We start from the raw sequence: 18725 nt of genomic DNA on the forward strand, positions 1-18725 counted from the left end.
GTGTGAAATTGGGAAATGGGAGTGGTTTTAATTGCACTCACTGTTCTTTGCCTTTTCTAAAGGAGTGACCTTTGAAGAACCTCTCTCCTAATTATCCCCTCAGTTACAACCAACTAAAGACCAAGTGTAATGCTGTGGCAGCCAGTAGGGTGGGTTTAATGCAGGCATTAGCCTTTGAGGCTGAACCAAATCCCCTCATTATCTGAGCAATTTCACCTATAGTTTCATAATTGTGCTCATCTTTGCCTGCAAGCTCTGCACTATCCTATTTGGTAGTTTTCTCTTTACTGTACGTCAGATAGAACGTAGTCATTAATAAATGCAGCAAAATCACAAACTCTCTTTGATTTCAGGCAATTGCAAATGACAGTTTAGGTTTGCGTGCCTTGTTTTGCCCTGTGACTCAGTGTCTGTGACACCACCGGCGTGTTTCACCTTAGGTGAGGGGTTTCCACCTCTCACCAACATATACTTCATTGTAATTACTCTGTCTCTATTTTTCAAAGCTTCAAATCACCTCCACATGATGAGGACCACATGAGCAATTACCTGCTCTCTGATTATAGTCGTTGTGTTTAAAGTGATTCTTAGACCAAATAGGTCATCTCCCGATTGAGATGTAAGATATTAGGCTGTTAGCAGTGGCTTTGTCAGTGGCGTGTCTGTACATGTGGGGGATTGTTGGCATACAAAAGACTCTTCCCAATGCTGTGTCTGTCATTTACACCACTCAGCACTGCCTTTGATGACCCACGCCCTCTTCATTTGTTTGAATCTGAGCTATTATAGTTTCATGAGTTCTGATCAGCTGATCAGGTTTTCCAAATTCAATAATTAGTTTTAGTCGTTTTATATTTTTCAAAAGCCTAAAATGTTTTAGTTTCGTTTTAGTTAACTATAACAGCCTTTTGGTGATTCCTATAAATCAGCGCTCCCCAACCTTTTTTGCGTCACGGACCAGTTTATGTCCAATAATATTTTTACGGACCTGCCTTTAAGGCGTCACGGATAAATACAACAAAATAAAACCAGTACCAGTACCAAATGTATTCATAACACACAGGAAAAGACCCAGGCAAACCGAGTTAAAGATAAAAACGATAAAATCCCTGTTAACCATAAATTTCACACCCGAGCTTCAACTCTCGCGGCCCAGTACCAAACAGATCCAGTACCGATCCGTGGCCCGGAGGTTGGGGACCGCTGCTATAAATCATATCGCCATTAAGGATCAGCTTGGATCAAACATCTGAAATTTAAGAATAAAGGTTTATCCATTAAGAATTCTTGGTACCTCAAAGACAGTATCTGGTAAACAAATGGACCTAAAACACTTCTACCTTTTTAATACAGACCGCAAGTGAAGGAAGGCACTCAGTCCGTATCTCAGGTCTCAGTACCATCGACTTCCGAGCTGGGTTTTCCAGGAAAGCCACCATGGACTTTAAAAAGACATCCAGTAGGCCAGTTCAAGGTCGGTAAAGGAAACATTTAAAAACTTTGGAAACAACAGGATGTGATGTTTGTTTGTTTTGTACTTGCTGGTTTTTTGCTTTCATCTTTTGAGATGTCAGAATATTCCACATGAGGACACAACACATATTGATTTTCCAGGTATTCCCACCCATATCCTTCTGAACACCACTGGACTCTCTCCTCCTGCTCGACCTGACAGGCTGGAGCTCCTGTCTATCTCTGGCACAGTGATCAAAACTTTGCCAATCCGGTACTACCCGGACCGTCAACCGTACAACCTCTGGAACATCACAGAGTTCATACCACCCAACGAGGCCTTCTTCCTGCGAGTGACAGGATATGACCGCGACGGTTTCTTGTTCCAGAGAGTCTCGAGTGTTTCCTTCTCCAATATTGTACCTGGTCAGTGATGCATATTATTAATCATATTTAGATGGATATATAAAAGGTTTCCTACCAATTTGCTTATTAATTTTCCTGACTTCATTTGCTTCTTTATCTTCCCGTTAGATGCTCCTAAGGTGCTGATGCCAGCCAAAACTCATGGTTACTACCTCCAGAGAGGGATAATCAAATGCCAGGTAGAGAGTTTCATCCCTTTCACACTGCGCTTCAGCAGGGATGGAGGAAGACTTGGGGTGGACCAACTTTTCAGGTGAGCAGCAGCTGTCAAAATAATATAATATCATCTATTAAGTGTTAAGATTAACACATTCTGCTTAGGACCACTGTGATTCAAAGAAGACTGATTTTTCAATCTGTTGTCGTTTATATTTGGAGTCATGCTCTTTTCTGCAACCTATGAAAAAACCCTAAATTTATTCTAATGTTTGCCAGACCATATGCTTACTCAGATCTCAAAACTGGTCATTAAGGGACAGGTGACCTCTGAAAAGTCATCTTTATTGGGGCAAGCGTTAAAGACCTAAACACCTTCAGGGTGTTTTTATGAATCATTTTGGCTATGTGTGGCTTGTTGGTTATGGTTAATGTCTTTAATTGTTACTACATTTCCAGGCTTTGTAAGAAAAGGTATAATGTCCTCAACAGATGTATTATAATGGACATGCTGGAGGATGTAAAACTATTATATTTTGTTTCCATCTCGAGATTAAATTCAGTTAAATTTTACAGAGATGAGTTGATAGAGTACCAAAAGGATTCTTAAAAAGCAAAAAATAAAGTAAATCTGCTGGTCGTTAACACTTTTTCACAAATTTCCTGTGACTCTGTCATTCTAGTGAGTCTGACAGTGCATTATGGGAAATAGCCGAGGTAACTCTAAAGGACGAGGGTTACTACGAGTGCATTGCCATCAGCAGCGCTGGAACAGGGCGAGCTCGGACCTTTCTGGATGTATCAGGTAAACAAAAGTTTATTGCACAAAAATCATGAAACACCAGCTCCAAAACATTTAACGTTTTCTAGTCGTTTAAATAAGACTTTTGTTTTTAAAAACTATGATCTGAGTCTCTAGTTCATGTTATGGATTACAAATTATGGAAGTAACATAAATGGGGGCTCGTCCGGGATCTTTTGGGCTCACCGTCAGAGATCTCAGGCACAAATCACGGACAAGCCTCCAATTTTCACAAATTTGCTTTAGATGTGTGACAAATAATGAGAACCTAGAAGATTTTTGTTTAAACAAAAGAGAATTCACAACACAAACACAAAAGAGAGTCGAACCAAGGTGGAAGCGAGAGATGGTTAATCCGGGCCAGCTTTTATTGCCTGTAAGCTAGTTGTTGTCTAATGCAAGTATAAACTACCTCTAGCAGTGTGGGAGAGGCATGACAATACAACAAAATGATAAACTAAGTTAAAGTAATTCTCAGAATTTGTGTTGCTGTGTTATTGTTATTGTAATTATTAGTGAGCTACCCTCCATCACTACATTAAATGAGCCATGGCTGCTGGCCAGGAACGCTTACAGGCTGGGGAGCATTAGACTGTCAACAGATGTAAATGAAGTCTGATCGATCTGCTGGCAGGGCAATGTTTAGAAAACAACACGTTATTACTGAGTGAAATGGAGCAGCAGGTATATGTCATGCTTAGCAGGTTTACACACACACACATGTTGGGTATTCATATCTTGTGGGGACATCTAATTGACATAATGCTTTCCCTAGCCCCATGCCCTAACCCTAACCCTTACCCTAAACCTAACCATAACCTAATTGTAACCCTAACAGAGCCACATTTTTAGTCTCAAAAATGCCTTCAAACTGATTAGGACTGGGATTTTGGTCCCCACAAAGATATGAATGCACACATGCACACACACAAAAGCTATGGACCTATGGCTGGAATCTATGTCGCAGTCAACATGGGCTAAAGTTTATAGTTTCTCCTGCAGTCGAGCCCATGCAGAGACACTGCACGATGGCAAGATTAATGTAACTTAATGGAGCGTAAAACATGATGCTGTAATCCATGCCTCAGTGCAGGTTTGTAATGGAGCCTATGGTATGGTTTTTGTGAGTCATTTGTAAAGAAATGAGCTGTGGCTACAGTGTAAGATGAGAAAACATAAAGCTGCAATTAAGCTGCAGGATGTTCAAGGAAAAAAACATTCCACTGATGGTTTGGTTTGGTCACTGACTTGGATGCACAGTTTTGATAAAGCAGCTGAGCCACAGAAACTGACTGTTATCCACAACGAGAAAAAAGATCACGTAAATCATTTTTTGGATGATAATTTTATCACTCTAAGCCCTGAGCAAGGACAGAACCAGAAGGGATCATACAGTGATTTACAGTATATGTTTAGTCTCACCACTGGGCAAAATAAAAATTATGTTTCCAAATTTCTCTGCAGAGTTTTTATTTTTCAGACACAACCTGTCCTGTCGTAAGATACCAGAAACAAACACACATGAGTCTGAATTCATTCCATCTTTTTTTGTCCAGTTTTTTCTTTCCAAGAAACTTTCGTCTCTGTGGAATTCACAGAGCTTCATCTGCATGATTATTGCCAAGCTGGGTGGAGAAGGTTGAAAGACGCTTTGTGAAACAGAAGAGCAAAAGAAGAAGCCAGACAGGGTCCTGTGTAATATATGAGCGTAACTCATTGCGCTGACTGACCTGCTGTGTTTACAGTTCAAAGTTGCGGAGGTAGCTCAGTGCGGCTAACTGTTGCCTTTTATGATGTCCCTAAAATTTCATGAAATAAATCCCCTCTCAGCCACAAGTCCAACCTTTGTTAGTGAGCCAGCTATACTCTGAACAGGATGACAGGGCCCTGTTTTTTATACACATGCAAACACATAATACCGCCCCTGCTGCCAAACTTATGTCATCCTAATCCCAGAGAGCTATTCTGAAATCCCCAGCATCCTCCCTTTATCAGAGCCAAAGCTTCCACCGCCACATCTTCCATTTCTTTTCTACTTTTCCTTTTATTACCCTTTTCTCTACTTAGCTGTGGTTCCACACTGAGAAAATGATTGATGACACGGCAAGGCTCACACGATTTCTGTTTTTGACATGATGACGCGACAAAAGACGGACAACAGGCAAGTTTGGTGGATATAAGATCTGACAAACTTTGGACATCATTTGATGTGCAAGTGCTTCAAAAAATAACAAAAAACCTTTGCACATCTATTTCAGAAGAAAATCAGACTGAGCAAATGTTGTAAACAGGCAAACAATAAATTATTGCTCAGGCGTGTGAGGACATCAAGGAATACATTTCCAGAGGCTAAGAACAATACACGTGTACATCCTGTATTATTTGACCGTTAGAAATATATGAATTTCTGTAGTTTTGGTCTATCTGTCTGATCTGTAACTCATATCTCGTTTGGTTGTTTGGTTGTTTGCAAACATTTGTGTGTTTCACAGCTTCTGACCAGTCGACCAATAACTCGTAGTTTGTGCACGTGCAGAAAATTTAGGTTAAAAAACTTGACTCCAAAAAAGTCAGGGCAGTTTCCATGATTGGATTCTTTTTGTCGCTACTTACGTAAGTGTCACAAAGAAAGTAACCACTTGCTCTGAACTGCTGTTTATTCTATGATGTCACGTTTTTTCGATTGCTGCCAACAACCTTCGTTCATCCTGCTCTCACACTCACACAGAGCCCCCTCCAGCCGTCACAGTCCAGGGTAACGTAACTGCCTCCCCGGGCTCCCGGGCCGTCCTCACCTGCCACGTCGTTAGCACCGTCAGCTTCAACCTCACCTGGTTGAGAGGAGGCCAAGACGCCCGTCTGGACCCACGCGTGAACGTCCTCGCCAACCTTTCGCTGCGGGTGTCCGCCGTAACCCCGGATCATTCTGGCTGGTACGAGTGTCACGCTGTAAATGAGGGAGGGGTGACTGCAGAGCGGCTCTACCTCACTGTACAAGGTGAGGAGCGTGTGTTTATGTCTTTGTGTGTTCTTAGGTTTTAACCTGCTGATGGTCTGTGTGGCTTTGTACCTGCACCTGCAATTCTCAGCGAACACAACCACTTTTCTAAAATATATGTCTCTTAAGTGCCCCTGCCTCCCTTCCCTCCCCTGCTCCCCATATTTCACTCTTTCGCTTTATGAGATGTGTGAAAATTATTTATGGTTGACTCTCAGGCAACACTGAAGTAGAGTTTTCCATCTCCGGACTTATAGTCGTGTTCCTAACGCTTCACTGACATGAGTCGGGAACACTGTTGCATGGATGAAAGAGTGCTGCTATCTATCTGGCCAGCTCCACAGAGCGTCTGCCAGCACCTGGGCAGGAAACAGTGATGCGGTACAGCTGCTAAAATCCACTTATTAGCACAGGATCTCAGCCAGAAACATTTGAGAAAGGAATTGAGGAAGTCTGAATGAGTGAAGAATTTTTCTTATTTTCTTTCCTTAATTCAATCTGTCCAGATGAACATCCTGTGTTTGCTTGGCTATACGACCAGAGAAGAAGAAAATTCAAAATCCATATGCTGCACGATGTTAGCCTAAATCTCTCCGCATGCTTTACTTCTTGGGCTTCAGTGGTTTTAAAAGAAGACAAATTGGCGTTCTTCTCTTTTTAAATGAGAAGGAGAGCCGTTTACTCAAAGTGGCTTTTATTTTCTAGACCTAAATTTAAAGTGTTCTTGTGATCTTACCTCAGAGCAAATTGTTGTCTTTCTAAGTGAATATTTGAAGCCGGCGCTTCAGGCAGGTTTTGAGAGGAACTCTGTCATTTGGCTCGTCTCACTGAGTGACGACCTACACAGTTGACCCAAAAACTGTTTAACTGGATACTTTTTCTCTTTTCTTTAATATCTCCACCTGCTTGTTTTTTGTCACTAGTTTATTTTAACCTGTTTATTGCTATTTGTTTTACTCCTTTTGCTTCTTTCTTTCTTTTTTTTGCATATTATTTTCTCTGTAAAAAAAACCAAACAGCTGTTAGCAGGCCCTGGGGGTTTCCTAATTACTCCTGTACAGACCCATCCTAGTGATTAGTCTCACTTTGAAGTAAGCCAAGTCTGCTGACAGCTTACAACACTTGGACGCTGCACAGTGGAACTTGGGAGTGTGTCTGTGCCGTCTGCCTTAATTTAAAATGTCTTTTCTTCTTTTGATTTTTCTGTTGTGTCTCCACAAATTACCTGTTTAAATGGCAACATGTCACACCATCCGAGTGTTGTTTTTAAGCCTTATTCAAACGGTTCTTGTCAGACAAAGTTTCCAGCCAAAAATAGGGCTTTTAATGACTTCTTGCCACAGCTGTGTAGCAGTCGTCGCTTTGTGGTTGTTTAGTCGTTGGAGGACAGAGATAAAGAAATATGTGGGCGAAGTGTTCGTGTGTCCAGCTTTGTGAGTTGTGACTTACAATACTACTCTTTGTAAGTTGGATGTCTACAGTTTGGATACTGCCAGTGAGTCATTAGCATACATGGCCTTTTCAAAATTAGACAGCCACAGATGTAGTCATAGTAGATGCAGTCTGACAGAGGGGTCAGAGGAAGACGTGTAAAGAGGAGACTCGGGATAAATACATCGTGAGAGGGAGTGAAGGCAGATGAATGACGCAGAGGTGGGAGAGGATCAAGGGACTGCTGGAGACAAGCCTCTCCCAGACGTATCACATCTGTTGCTGGCTCGGGAGAGGCTTGTCGATATGGTTGTCCTAGTTTCTCTGCTGTCCCCTGTCCCCGGTGACATTGTGAGAATAAGAGGCAAGTGAAGACAGAGAAGAGGCCTTGTAGTTGTTCTGGCACGCTTTCCTTTGATCTTGTGTGTTTTCCAGTCCTTAAGATGTTTTTCACAATGGAAAGTCAAATTGTTCTCAAGTCAAAGTTCTAATATGTCAAAACTTGACAGCATTTGGTAAATGTGCTGTATACCTTTTAAAATGTGGTGATTGAAGCACCCAACGTGTGTGTGTGTGTGTGTGTGTGTGTGTGTGTGTGTGTGTGTGTGTGTGTGTGTGTGTGTGTGCCTTCATTTTCTTAAGTGTATTCCCTCAGCTAACCTTTCATAAAGTAATTTATTGATGGCGCACAAGCCAGAGCAAGTTCCTGGCAGGGACGCAGATTTGATGTTTCAGAAAAGTCTCTACATTAGGAAGTCTTAGACGGATTTTCCTGAAGTCGGAAAGGTCGGAGAAACTGGACGTGATCGTAGCAGCGGGAATAGAGTAGAGAAAACACACCCTTAAAGAGAAGAGTTACACATCGTAAATCAGTTGGAAAATCTCTGTATGGCCAGCTTCTCTGGGTCCAGATTCAGTATTCCCTCCTGTGTTACCAATAAAAACGAGAATGTGAGGGTGAAAGATGTCCTGTGAAACACTAATGGTTGTCATATCAGCTGTCACTCTTCTCACTACGGTGACAATAAAAGTTTATGCACTGTTACGACGTCTGACTGAAGCTGGACTCATTCAAAGCGCAAACTGCTTTCCTTGAATCTGTCCACGACTGTGTTTCACTGCAGACAGTGCAGCCAATCGCTCTGCAGTAACGCCTGCGACTGAATAAGACGGCGATTCATTTTAGCAACTTGTCTTTTATTCTAGAGGTGCCCAGAGTGTCAGTAGAGCCGCGCAATCAGACCTTTACGGCAGGAAACGATGTGCAGATCAGCTGCTCGGCTAGCGGCTATCCTCCACCTCGCCTGGTCTGGACCCACAACGGCATGTTCATCACGGCGTCCAGCAGGTGAACTGATTTCCTCTCGCACAAACAGAATCAATCATTCGTCTTTATATTAATTATACAACTCAGATTTTTCAGCGCATAGAATAAATGTCGATCTTTTCAGACACAGGATGACTCCCGGTGGCTCTCTGGTTATAAAAAATATGGAGAAAAAGGATGGAGGAGCGTATGGCTGCCTGGCCAGCAACCCGGCTGGGACCCACTCAGTGACCTCCATCCTCACTTACATGGGTGAGCGCACACATTCACAGACACTGGAAGCAAACACAACATTTACTAATATATTTTATGTATCACGTGCACTGCATTGCCCTTGATTCTCTTTATGGTACTGATGTTTTTCTATTTTTTGTTTTTCTAGAGTCTCCTGTAGTGTCTGTGGCATTCAGCGAGATTCTTATTGGTGTTGGAGAAGCCACTGTGATGGCCTGTTCAGCATCTGGAATCCCCCAGCCTGAGATCTGGTGGTACAAAGGTAGCATCTCATAGGACGTGACAGGTTTAGAAAATAAAGAAAAATGGAAACCGTCAACATATTCCCACAATCAGTTTGGATTATGTATAAGTTCAACGCACAGAAAAAGATTTTTCACCAAAACACTTGTTTTTTGTTACGCTGCTGTACTTGCTCTGTTTTGTAGGCCACACAAAGCTCCGCCCATCGTCCCTCTTGGAGGTGGACACATCGGGGGGGACGCTGACCATCAAGGAGACCCAGAATGCCGACGCTGGAGATTACACCTGCTTGGCTGTCAACGCTGCTGGCACCGCATCAGGACGGATCTCTCTGAGCGTTGGAGGTGAGAGCGGGACCAAGTTCTGTTTCCTGTGCTGCATGTTGCTAATGTCGTGCGACTGAGGTTTTCTGTCTTTGCTTCTGTTTTCAGCTTTAATATTTGCTTTAAGGGGGAATTGTTTTTACCATCCAGTCCTATTGGATAGCTACAGCTCTTACTTTCTTTTCAGGAAGACTAACAAAAGTAAATTGAAATCCAAATCTGTTAAACAGAAGCAAACTCAGAGGAATTGTGGGTAGTCGTCTCTGTTTGGGACTTTATCCCCTCGGTGAACTCGTGCAGAACTGCGAAACCTTTTTCAGGGCCAGATGTATAAATGACATAAGCACATGTTCCCTGAAGATGGTGTTGTTAAAATACTTGTACCTTCACACATATTTTACACTATACACACGCTTTACTTAGATGACCTGAGTGTGACATATCTTCATGCCAAAGACAACAATAGAAGCACCGATTGAATCCTGGCAACGCTTTATTTGGAGCCTTGAAACATTGTCTTTATGTGCTATATATGAATGCGCTCTTTACCAGACCAAGAACAAAAAGTGTTTGGTTTACACCTGCAGTTAAGAAGGTCGTACAGAGGTGGATTCACATGTTTGCAAGGTTAATTGTGCAAACTGTCCGCAGTAGCTGTACGCTAGAATCGGTAACTAACCCAAAACATGCAAAAAGCACGGACAGACTGTCTTTAACGTGGATCATCTTCTACCCTTTTTGGTCTCTTCACCGCTCTAGCTGCACCCAAGTTCACCGTAGAGCCGTCGGATGTGGCTGTGGACATCGGCTTCAACGTGACCCTGCCCTGTTATGCCCGAGGTTACCCTGAACCAGAGATCGCCTGGCGGAGAGAGGACGGCTCGCCACTTTTCAACAGGCCTCGCACACATGGCACTATCTCACAGAGCAAAGGGCGTCTACAGATCACCAGTAAGATTTTTTTAAGCTGTATATGAATTTACAGATGACTGAAACAAATACAGTTATTTTATACCTTAATGTCCCTCTTTCCTTCAGACCTATGGGTGGGGGATGAGGGGGTTTATATTTGTGAGGCCCAGAATCAGTTTGGCAAGATCCAAACCCAGGCCAGCGTCGCTGTGACTGGATTAGGTAAGAAAAGCTTATTAAATTTCTCATTTCTTTGATACTATTATATTTTTCTGGTCTAGCACCGTAACCTCCGAATCGCTCAGTTAGCTCCGTCGCTCTCAAAACACACACATATCGGTTTCATGGCTGCTGAAGCTTCCTGTGCATCTTGGGAGTTTGTTAGAACCTTGTAAACTCTCTAATTCTGTTTCACAGCTTCTCTTTAGTGGAAAACACACTGAGCTCTTATATGTAGGCCAAAGGTTAGAAGGCAAAGACCCACCCAGATGTTATGCAGCTTCAGCTACTGCAGCTTTTCCCTACTGACAACATGCCTCACAACATTCATGGGATAAAAGAAAGTACATTCTTAATGCTTCCACAGAATGTGAGGGGAGAGGTAGCACTTTATTACCTGATCCTATAAGTAAGTCTGAGCACCTCTATAAAATCAGAAGTCTTGGCAGTTTGCTGGTGCGTTCAGGTGCGTGTTCTTCTGAGGAGTGGACTTCCCAGCAAATTCATCTTGAGGTCAAACTGTGCAAAATTCAGAGAGATTGCAAAAAACCCAGAAGCAACATATCAGACTCGGCAGTCTGTATGTTAAATGTTAAAGTTCATGACAGCACAATTAGAAAACCCTAACCCAGAGAAAGCCTCTTGTCTCTAAAAAAAAACCTGTCAGCACATCTCAGGTTTGCAAAGTTGCATCTAAACAAACCACAAGACTTCTGGATGTCCTCTGGACAGACAGGGCCAAAGTGGAGATGGCCATAATGCACAGTGCCATGTTTGATGTAAACCAAGCAGCATATCAGCACAAACGCCTCTTACCAGGTGAAAGTGGGCAACAAGACAATGATCCCAAGCACAGCAGCTACAACAGAAGAAAAGAAAAGAATCAAGGTGTTGCAATGACCTCTGTTTTCTGTTCCTTTAAGTTAAGAAAGTTTAAAGCCATCCATGCCTTTACATCATCCAAACAATCTAGTGAACCCCTCAGAGGACTCACAGATTTGCGTTTTAGTGGCAGGTAAATCACGTGTTGCAATGACCGTGAGTCCAGACATCAACCTGGCTGAAATGCTGTTGGACTGTAAGGCAGCTGTGCCTAAACAAATGCCTGAACTGAACACTGCGTGTTCCAGAATTCCTCCACAACCATGTGAGACACTGATAAAGTCGACAGAAAACACTTACTTCAGATTATTGCTGCTAAAAGTGATTCTTCAAGCTACCGACTGGTGGCGTGCATTCAGTTTTTCTCAGAAATGCATACAGTCCTGAAAACCTCGTTTTTTGCTTGGCTGTATACCAAATGCAGATGTACGGCAGTTTCTTTTGGTGTGTCCGCTGCATGTACGCGTTCCCAGGCTCATCAGGGTGGTCGTCAAATTCCCCTCACCAACACCCTGTTGTCCATCTCCTACAGATGACGTCACCACTGATTGTGTTAACACCCCAAACTGTTTCCACAAATGTGATGTTACAAGTTTGTATTTATACACATACAAAGGCGTGTGCGTGTGGTTCTAGCAGCTGTATAAACACTGTACTTACAGTATTGATGATGCAGTTGCAGGAACAGTCACTCCCTGTCCGTCATACTGTACGCACACTGAACACACCTTATAAACACTTATTGCCATCGGCGTCCTTGATTTTTACTTCTCATAACGTCCGTAAACTTGTCCAAATGGCGTCCACAGTTTCACCCGTCATCGCGATGAGTCCGGCTGTGCTGAGCGTGATCGAGGACCAGCCGATGACTCTTCCTTGCGTGCTGCTTGGTGGGAATCCGCTGCCCGAGAGGCAGTGGCTGCACAACTACGGCCTGGTGAGGACACAGAGAGGAATTAGATTTTTAAATTGTTTTCCACATCTTGCACACCTTGATTCTTGCCCTGGGTTGAATAAAGAGGATTTCATTCAACTTCTGTCAGGTGACCTCAGACCAGTATGTGTCAGTGAGGAGGGATGGCAGTCTGCATATCGAGAGAGTTCGGCTGGATGATGCCGGTGACTACACCTGCCTGGCTGAGAACGCTGTCGGGGCCACCAACCACACCACCGCTGTCAACGTTTACGGTAGCAAACATTAGAACGCATAAAATCTCTACACAGACAAGCGCATGTTATCCTCCCACCTATCAGACATCTTTTAGGTTCAGCATTGAGATCAGCTCTAACGGGAATTGAAGAAATTGAAGAAATGCAAATAACCGAACCAAGCCTGGGCTGATATCATTAAGCACACCTGGGCTGTTTCTGCATTGATGTCTCTAAATATCATTTGATTTAATGTCTCCTTTCCACTGTGAAGGCTCTTGTGCTCAGGAACAGGAATATCTAACCCAGGAGCTGCTGAAGGAATTGTAGACTTTGAAGCAAAGTGTGTGAGAGAGTGAAACGTGTTCTCCATTTCTACTAAAATCAGCTGCTGGTAGATTCTACCGACATAAACAGGAACAGTTTGCAGCATGTATATTAAAGCAGCGGCTCCTTTAAATTAGTGGGGTTAGGTCATTTTCATGTAGGCATGCACAAATCACTTGTATTGATCTTGCAGTAAGTCATGAGAAACTGTGCAAAGTGTGCAGCCAGAACACCATGCTGTGTCTTGTATTGTGTACACTCCACGTGATGCAGTTGTTTAGCTAAATCATGTTTCCAAAAAATGTTACAAGCCTCCGAGTGATGATCTCTTCTGCAGAGTCCTTGGAGTGACAGAGTCACAAAAAAAGAGAGCGAGAGGGGAAAAAAGCACAAAAGTAAAACAGGAACATCTGTACTGAGCAGTGCATGGACAGCTTCTTTCCAGATGCTCGTGAGACACACAGGAAATCAGTGGTGGCAGTGATGTGGAGACATCCAGGCACAGATTCAACGCAGAGGACAAAATGCATGGAGTAGATTCTATAAATGCCCGATGATGAAATTCTTCCGTATCTTCTCTTGCTTTCATTTTTGCAGTGATTCCCACCATTCAGCATGGCCCTCAGGTATTCAGCACAATCGAAGGAACGCCCATCTCCCTCCCCTGCCGTGCCGCTGGAGTACCGGCTCCTGATATCACCTGGACAAAGGTGTGCATCTCTTCTCTTGAAACAGCCAAAAAAAAAAAAGCCAGGTCTCTTTAAATGCTGCCAAATAATTTTCAGTGCCACACACAGAGAAGCCATATGACACAGGGATGAAAGACACAACTAATAGTTAACTGTAGCTGTTAACTAACACTTAATATTGCTCAAGTTGCATCGCAATGTCTCACCTGATGATTTGGAAGGAGTAAATAATTCCCCTTTTCCTTAAATAGCCATTTTCCCTGATTCCCTCACACTTAAAGGATCAGTTGACTCGCGTACCCGTGCACAGATGAACCTCTTTATTCTCCTGTTGGCTGTTTTATGGCTAACACAGAGAGCATTTGTGTTTGTGCGATTTGGTTGTGCGGTTTTGAACAGCGATGAGCTCAAGTTGAAACCTTCCAGATGTGGATGCATTGTTTTCCACTGCGAAGGAACAGGTTCCTGCATTGTTTTGTGTCAGAGGTCAGGATTGCACAGAGACAATAGCGCTCGATTGGAAAATGGCTCTGTGAGGGTACATGTGCATGTTTGATGTGCTGCACTATGGAATCTACCTGCGTCCATTAGCTTGCACGGTGTCTTCAGCCTTCGAGCGCTCACATTTTGAGCCAGTCTATGCATGTGGACAGTCCCTCCCTCTTTTCAGTCTTTTACACTCGTTCCTCCGAGTTGTAAAGGCCTTGCTGTTAAAGTGAACAGGGCTACAGGGACATATGAAACTAGAGCCTACTAAGTTCTGCACCAGCTGTTAAAACGTGATTCCCTCTGATTCCTTTGCTGTTTTCTATAACATCAGTCAGATGATGGCATGTTAGTGACTGCAGGGCTGAAATATGACACACTCCCGCTGCACTAACATCACACTGGCTTTGTGCTTTGGGTTTATATGATTTGTGCATTTGTAATAATTACTTCATAGCGCTGCTGCGTAACAAGCGGGCAAAGAATCTGCTTTTATATTTAAGTATTTAGTGGGTCAAACCACACTTCTTTGTCTTGGACAACAAATCGAGTGTTAAAGCTGAGCTGATGAAGTAAAATCCAGCCCTGCTGTGATTTGTGTTCTAGGGTGGGGAGCTAGTGAACTTGGGTGGTTCGGCCTTCTCGTTGAATCCTGACGGCAGCCTCCTTATTACTTCCCCTTCTGGAAATGAGACTGGAGAGTTCATCTGTACTGCTGCTAATGCTGCTGGCCATGCTTCCAGGAAGGTCCAGCTCACGGTCTATGGTAAACCTCATCACCAGCTGAAGGCTACACATAGTCTGTAAAGAAGCATGGGGGCTAAATGTAGCATTTTACGTCAAGAAATTATTGCTAAATTAAGGTTTCTGGGATCACACTGATCATTTTTTACCAAGTCCACATTCTGTGCAAACTCTAAAAGATGATACCAACAAATCACCCACATTCAAAGTCGCTTAAATCTCCTTTCCTCCTCGTGTGATGCTCAGTTTGAACCTCAGCAGGTCAGCTTGACCATATCTACATGCCTAAATGCTAGCAGCGAGGAATTAAATGTCTGTGTGTTTGATCGCCCAGTCCGACCGAGGTCCAAAGCTGGCGATGACGAACACTCAGCAGGTCCGACGAAGATGTCGGTGATCGAGGGCGAGGATGCTGTTTTGCCATGTGATGTCCACAGTGTCCCGCCTCCCATCATCAGTTGGGCCAAAGAGAGGCAACTAATCTCTCCGTACTCTCCCAGGTAAACACATACACATGTACACGACTTTATTCTGCCATTTTCATGAAAGTCACACCAGACAAAATCACCTTCTACACCCGTGTCAATGACACATTTGCTTAAGTTTGGCTAAAATCACATTATCTTGGTTTTAACCTCAATGAGAGAGCTTGATTTGTTGTTTAAAGGAGAACCTACATACACTGTAATCTACAATGGAGTGCTTTGTCAACTGTTTATGACCTCAGGGCATAGTTTGTGGTTTTCTAAGATGACTGAGTAATCATACTCCTCCCTGTGATCTGTTGCTCCTACTATGCGCCTGGCAAACTGACTATAATTATGGTTGATGGTGGATTAGTAAGAATTACCAAAGTGTCTTTTTTTATGTAATAACCGAATAAGTCACTGAGTGGAAACTGTAAGTGTGTGAGTGTGTTTGAGGTTTCTTTTCTTAATATTTCTAAATTTGCAGCCATGCGTTTCACCCAGACTGTTTGGTTTTTAAGTATGTTCTTGTTTCTTCCAGACATGCAAAGCTTCCCTCTGGGTCTATGAAGATCTTAGAGACCAGGCTGTCAGACAGTGGACTCTATGTGTGCGTTGCTTCCAATATTGCTGGAAACTTAACTCAATCCATTGAGCTGAGCATTCTGGGTAAGTTTAGAAGATTAAAAATCTATGATGAGTGTAAAGATTCCTGATGTCTAATGTAAAAACTGTCAAAATATCAGAGTGAACTATGCAACCACCTGCATGAAAATAGATAACTGAACATATACAGTGTGTGATATCCATTTCTCAGATTTCAGACAGTCAAACTACTCATTCAGTACTCACAATTACCTAAATGAGAGGTGCAGCTCAGACATAATATCACCTGGGATTACATAGTTCACAGCCACACACATAATCTATAGTAACTCCTGGGCTGAAGTTCCTGCACTAAATATCATGCAGCTTCAGGTGAGGCAGAAGAAAAGCTTGGCAAATCATGTCCTTTCTACTGCAGTGCCCCCGAGTATTCATGCTGGCCCCCGGGTAATGAAGGTGCAGGTGGGTCACCCTGTGGAGCTGCCATGTGTGGTGAAGGGATTCCCAAAGCCCGTGCTAATCTGGACCAAGGATGGTAGAAGATACCCGGTGTCACCTGATGGCAGTCTGGCCTTGACCAATGTGGGACTGGATGATGAAGGAACCTACACTTGCGCAGCGACCAACACTGCAGGCAGAGATGAGGCTCGAGTTCAGCTTGTAGTTCAAGGTTGGCAACTTACAGTTTTACTCTACCGCTCAATTTTAAGACGCTCCATACTCAAACTGTTATAGATGCTTTGGAGTGTGTGTGATATGTTTGATTGTGTGTTTGCATCTTTTCAGTGCCCCCCGTTGTTGAAGTACTGGAGCCCCCCTTCAACAGTCCTCTGCAGGAGAGGGTTGCTAATCAGCGTATCGCCTTCCCCTGCCCTGCCAAAGGTGCCGTATTACCATCTCTTAGCTTTCAGTTCGCAAACAAGGATCACAACCAAATGCAAATGAAAGCACGTCTGTTCATAATGAAGCAACAAGCAAGGCAAGGGGCTGTGGTTTAGGGTTCTTCCTGTTAAAAGGACGTTTTGACTTCCCACTTTCCCCAAGTGATTGTTCATAGGGATTTGTCAACCTTTCTCCCTATTATTGTCGGGTCTTTGACTTTCAATATGAAGGTGAAGATTGTTGTGATTTGCTGCTATAAAAATAAGTAAATTGTATTGAACTGAGGGCCCGGGCCAGCTCGTGAGCCCGGCACCTGTGAGAGTGAATGACAAAGTGCATGCACCAGTTTGGTGCATTTATTAAAAAGAGTACAGTGCAGATTTTCTGTTGCAGGAGCGCAAACACAGAACAACTTTGGAATTCTTTTGCGAGTGTTCCTGTCTCCATCCCTTCTTCAGGTCTTCCCAAACCAGTGATTCGCTGGTTGCGTAATGGCCAGGAGCTGACAGGTAATGAGCCTGGCGTGTCCATCCTAGAGGACGGTACGCTGCTGATTCTGGCCTCTGTTTCACCGATGGATAATGGAGAGTACGTCTGTACCGCTGCCAACGACGCTGGATCCACTGAGAGGAAGTACCAGCTCAAAGTCAACGGTGACTGACCTGTTCTTTAAGTATTTTGCACCTCTAGTTCAAAAATAAAATTCCTACATTTCATAATATACTCATTACCTTTGGCACCTCCACAGTACCCCCAGATTTCCGTGACAGAGAAACATCCGGCAACCTGTCAGTGGTCCTGAGCCAGCCCACCAGCTTGGTGTGTGACGTCACAGGAACTCCAACGCCTGTCGTCACCTGGTACAAGGATGGAGCTCCTGTATGTGAATAATTGATTATATTGAATGGAAACAAAGACATATATTATTTTGCCATGTGTGTAAAGGTTACACCTTTAAAAGACAGGTACATAAATCAAATACACACACTGAGCGCTTTAAATTGCATGAGCCAAATTTAACCTGGGGTCATGAGACTGTGGTCTCTTTTTACATGAGAACAAGTAATGAGAAATTATAATGATGGAAGCCTTAAGCCTTGAAAGACTTAATGTGCTCTGATCACAGGGTGCGATGTCCAAGAGAACAGACTGTAAATGTGTGTGGAGCCTGTGTGCGTCCATGTGTGTGTGTAACAAAGACCTGCCAAAGAAGCCTTGGTTTCAATATGCTCAAAGCTGCAATGACAGAATAATAATGATAAACTGAGGGGAGAACAGAGCATCATCACACACTTTGCTGTCACGTCCCAGTTAGTTGGCTGCTTTTTGTTCCTTTGGCTGCTGAATGTTTTTCCCTGTCAGGCACAGATGGTGAAATCAGAACTTTAATCCACTAATTACAAGTAATCTAAATCTACGCTCTTCTCTCCGAATGTTTTCTTGAACTGCACACTTTTTGTGTTTTGTATACATTTTAAATTAGGTTTGTCTCTCTGTAGACCGCAGCCACTTTCAAATCTGCTGAGAAACGTATCAGCAGCTCGTTTTTTGTTTTTGTTTAGATCCTATTACAACGACGTTACACTGTGATTTTATTTATGCTGATCGACAGGTAGTTGCAAGTAGTGACATTCAGATTGCTGATATGGGAAAAACTCTGAGACTGCTGAAGGCAGAAACAGCAGACGCAGGCAGCTACAGCTGTGAAGCCATCAACGTCGCAGGAAACGCCGAAAGAAGCTTTTTTTTGGATGTGCTTGGTGAGTAAAGACAGTCGGTGGCGACGCGCAAAGACTATTCTGTGCTGCAGGTTAATGCAATCCTGTCTCCTAGATTTACCCACAATTCTCAGTTCGGTACAATTAATTCAGAGCTGCGTTAAAAAAGTATTTAGACCAAAAACGAGAGAACATATGATATACAGTGCTCTCTTCCTGATTGTTACTTTCTGAATTTTAATATACTTAAAA

The 18725-nt window shown here is 43.2% G+C and overlaps 1 protein-coding gene across 5 annotated transcripts in view; it reads left to right on the plus strand.

Moving 5' to 3' along the window:
- Positions 1-18725, plus strand: part of hmcn1 (hemicentin 1) — an 87328-nt gene that overhangs the window by 29348 nt on the left and 39255 nt on the right. For 4 of the 5 annotated variants that reach the window (XM_026146195.1, XM_026146197.1, XM_026146198.1 and 1 more), the window contains exons 7-28: positions 1354-1474; positions 1615-1878; positions 1987-2131; positions 2718-2839; positions 5565-5834; positions 8472-8613; positions 8717-8844; positions 8975-9088; positions 9255-9413; positions 10152-10343; positions 10431-10526; positions 12215-12342; positions 12449-12593; positions 13479-13591; positions 14663-14822; positions 15135-15300; positions 15809-15936; positions 16292-16543; positions 16660-16755; positions 17214-17408; positions 17504-17634; positions 18368-18515. In XM_026146195.1, the coding sequence (XP_026001980.1) occupies positions 1354-1474; positions 1615-1878; positions 1987-2131; positions 2718-2839; positions 5565-5834; positions 8472-8613; positions 8717-8844; positions 8975-9088; positions 9255-9413; positions 10152-10343; positions 10431-10526; positions 12215-12342; positions 12449-12593; positions 13479-13591; positions 14663-14822; positions 15135-15300; positions 15809-15936; positions 16292-16543; positions 16660-16755; positions 17214-17408; positions 17504-17634; positions 18368-18515 (3415 nt within the window). The remainder of the gene's footprint in view (positions 1-1353; positions 1475-1614; positions 1879-1986; positions 2132-2717; positions 2840-5564; positions 5835-8471; positions 8614-8716; positions 8845-8974; positions 9089-9254; positions 9414-10151; positions 10344-10430; positions 10527-12214; positions 12343-12448; positions 12594-13478; positions 13592-14662; positions 14823-15134; positions 15301-15808; positions 15937-16291; positions 16544-16659; positions 16756-17213; positions 17409-17503; positions 17635-18367; positions 18516-18725) is intronic. The other variant, XM_026146196.1, reaches the window with a different exon arrangement.

This window comes from Astatotilapia calliptera, chromosome 17 (assembly GCF_900246225.1).
Source record: "Astatotilapia calliptera chromosome 17, fAstCal1.2, whole genome shotgun sequence".
Lineage (NCBI taxonomy): Eukaryota > Metazoa > Chordata > Actinopteri > Cichliformes > Cichlidae > Astatotilapia > Astatotilapia calliptera.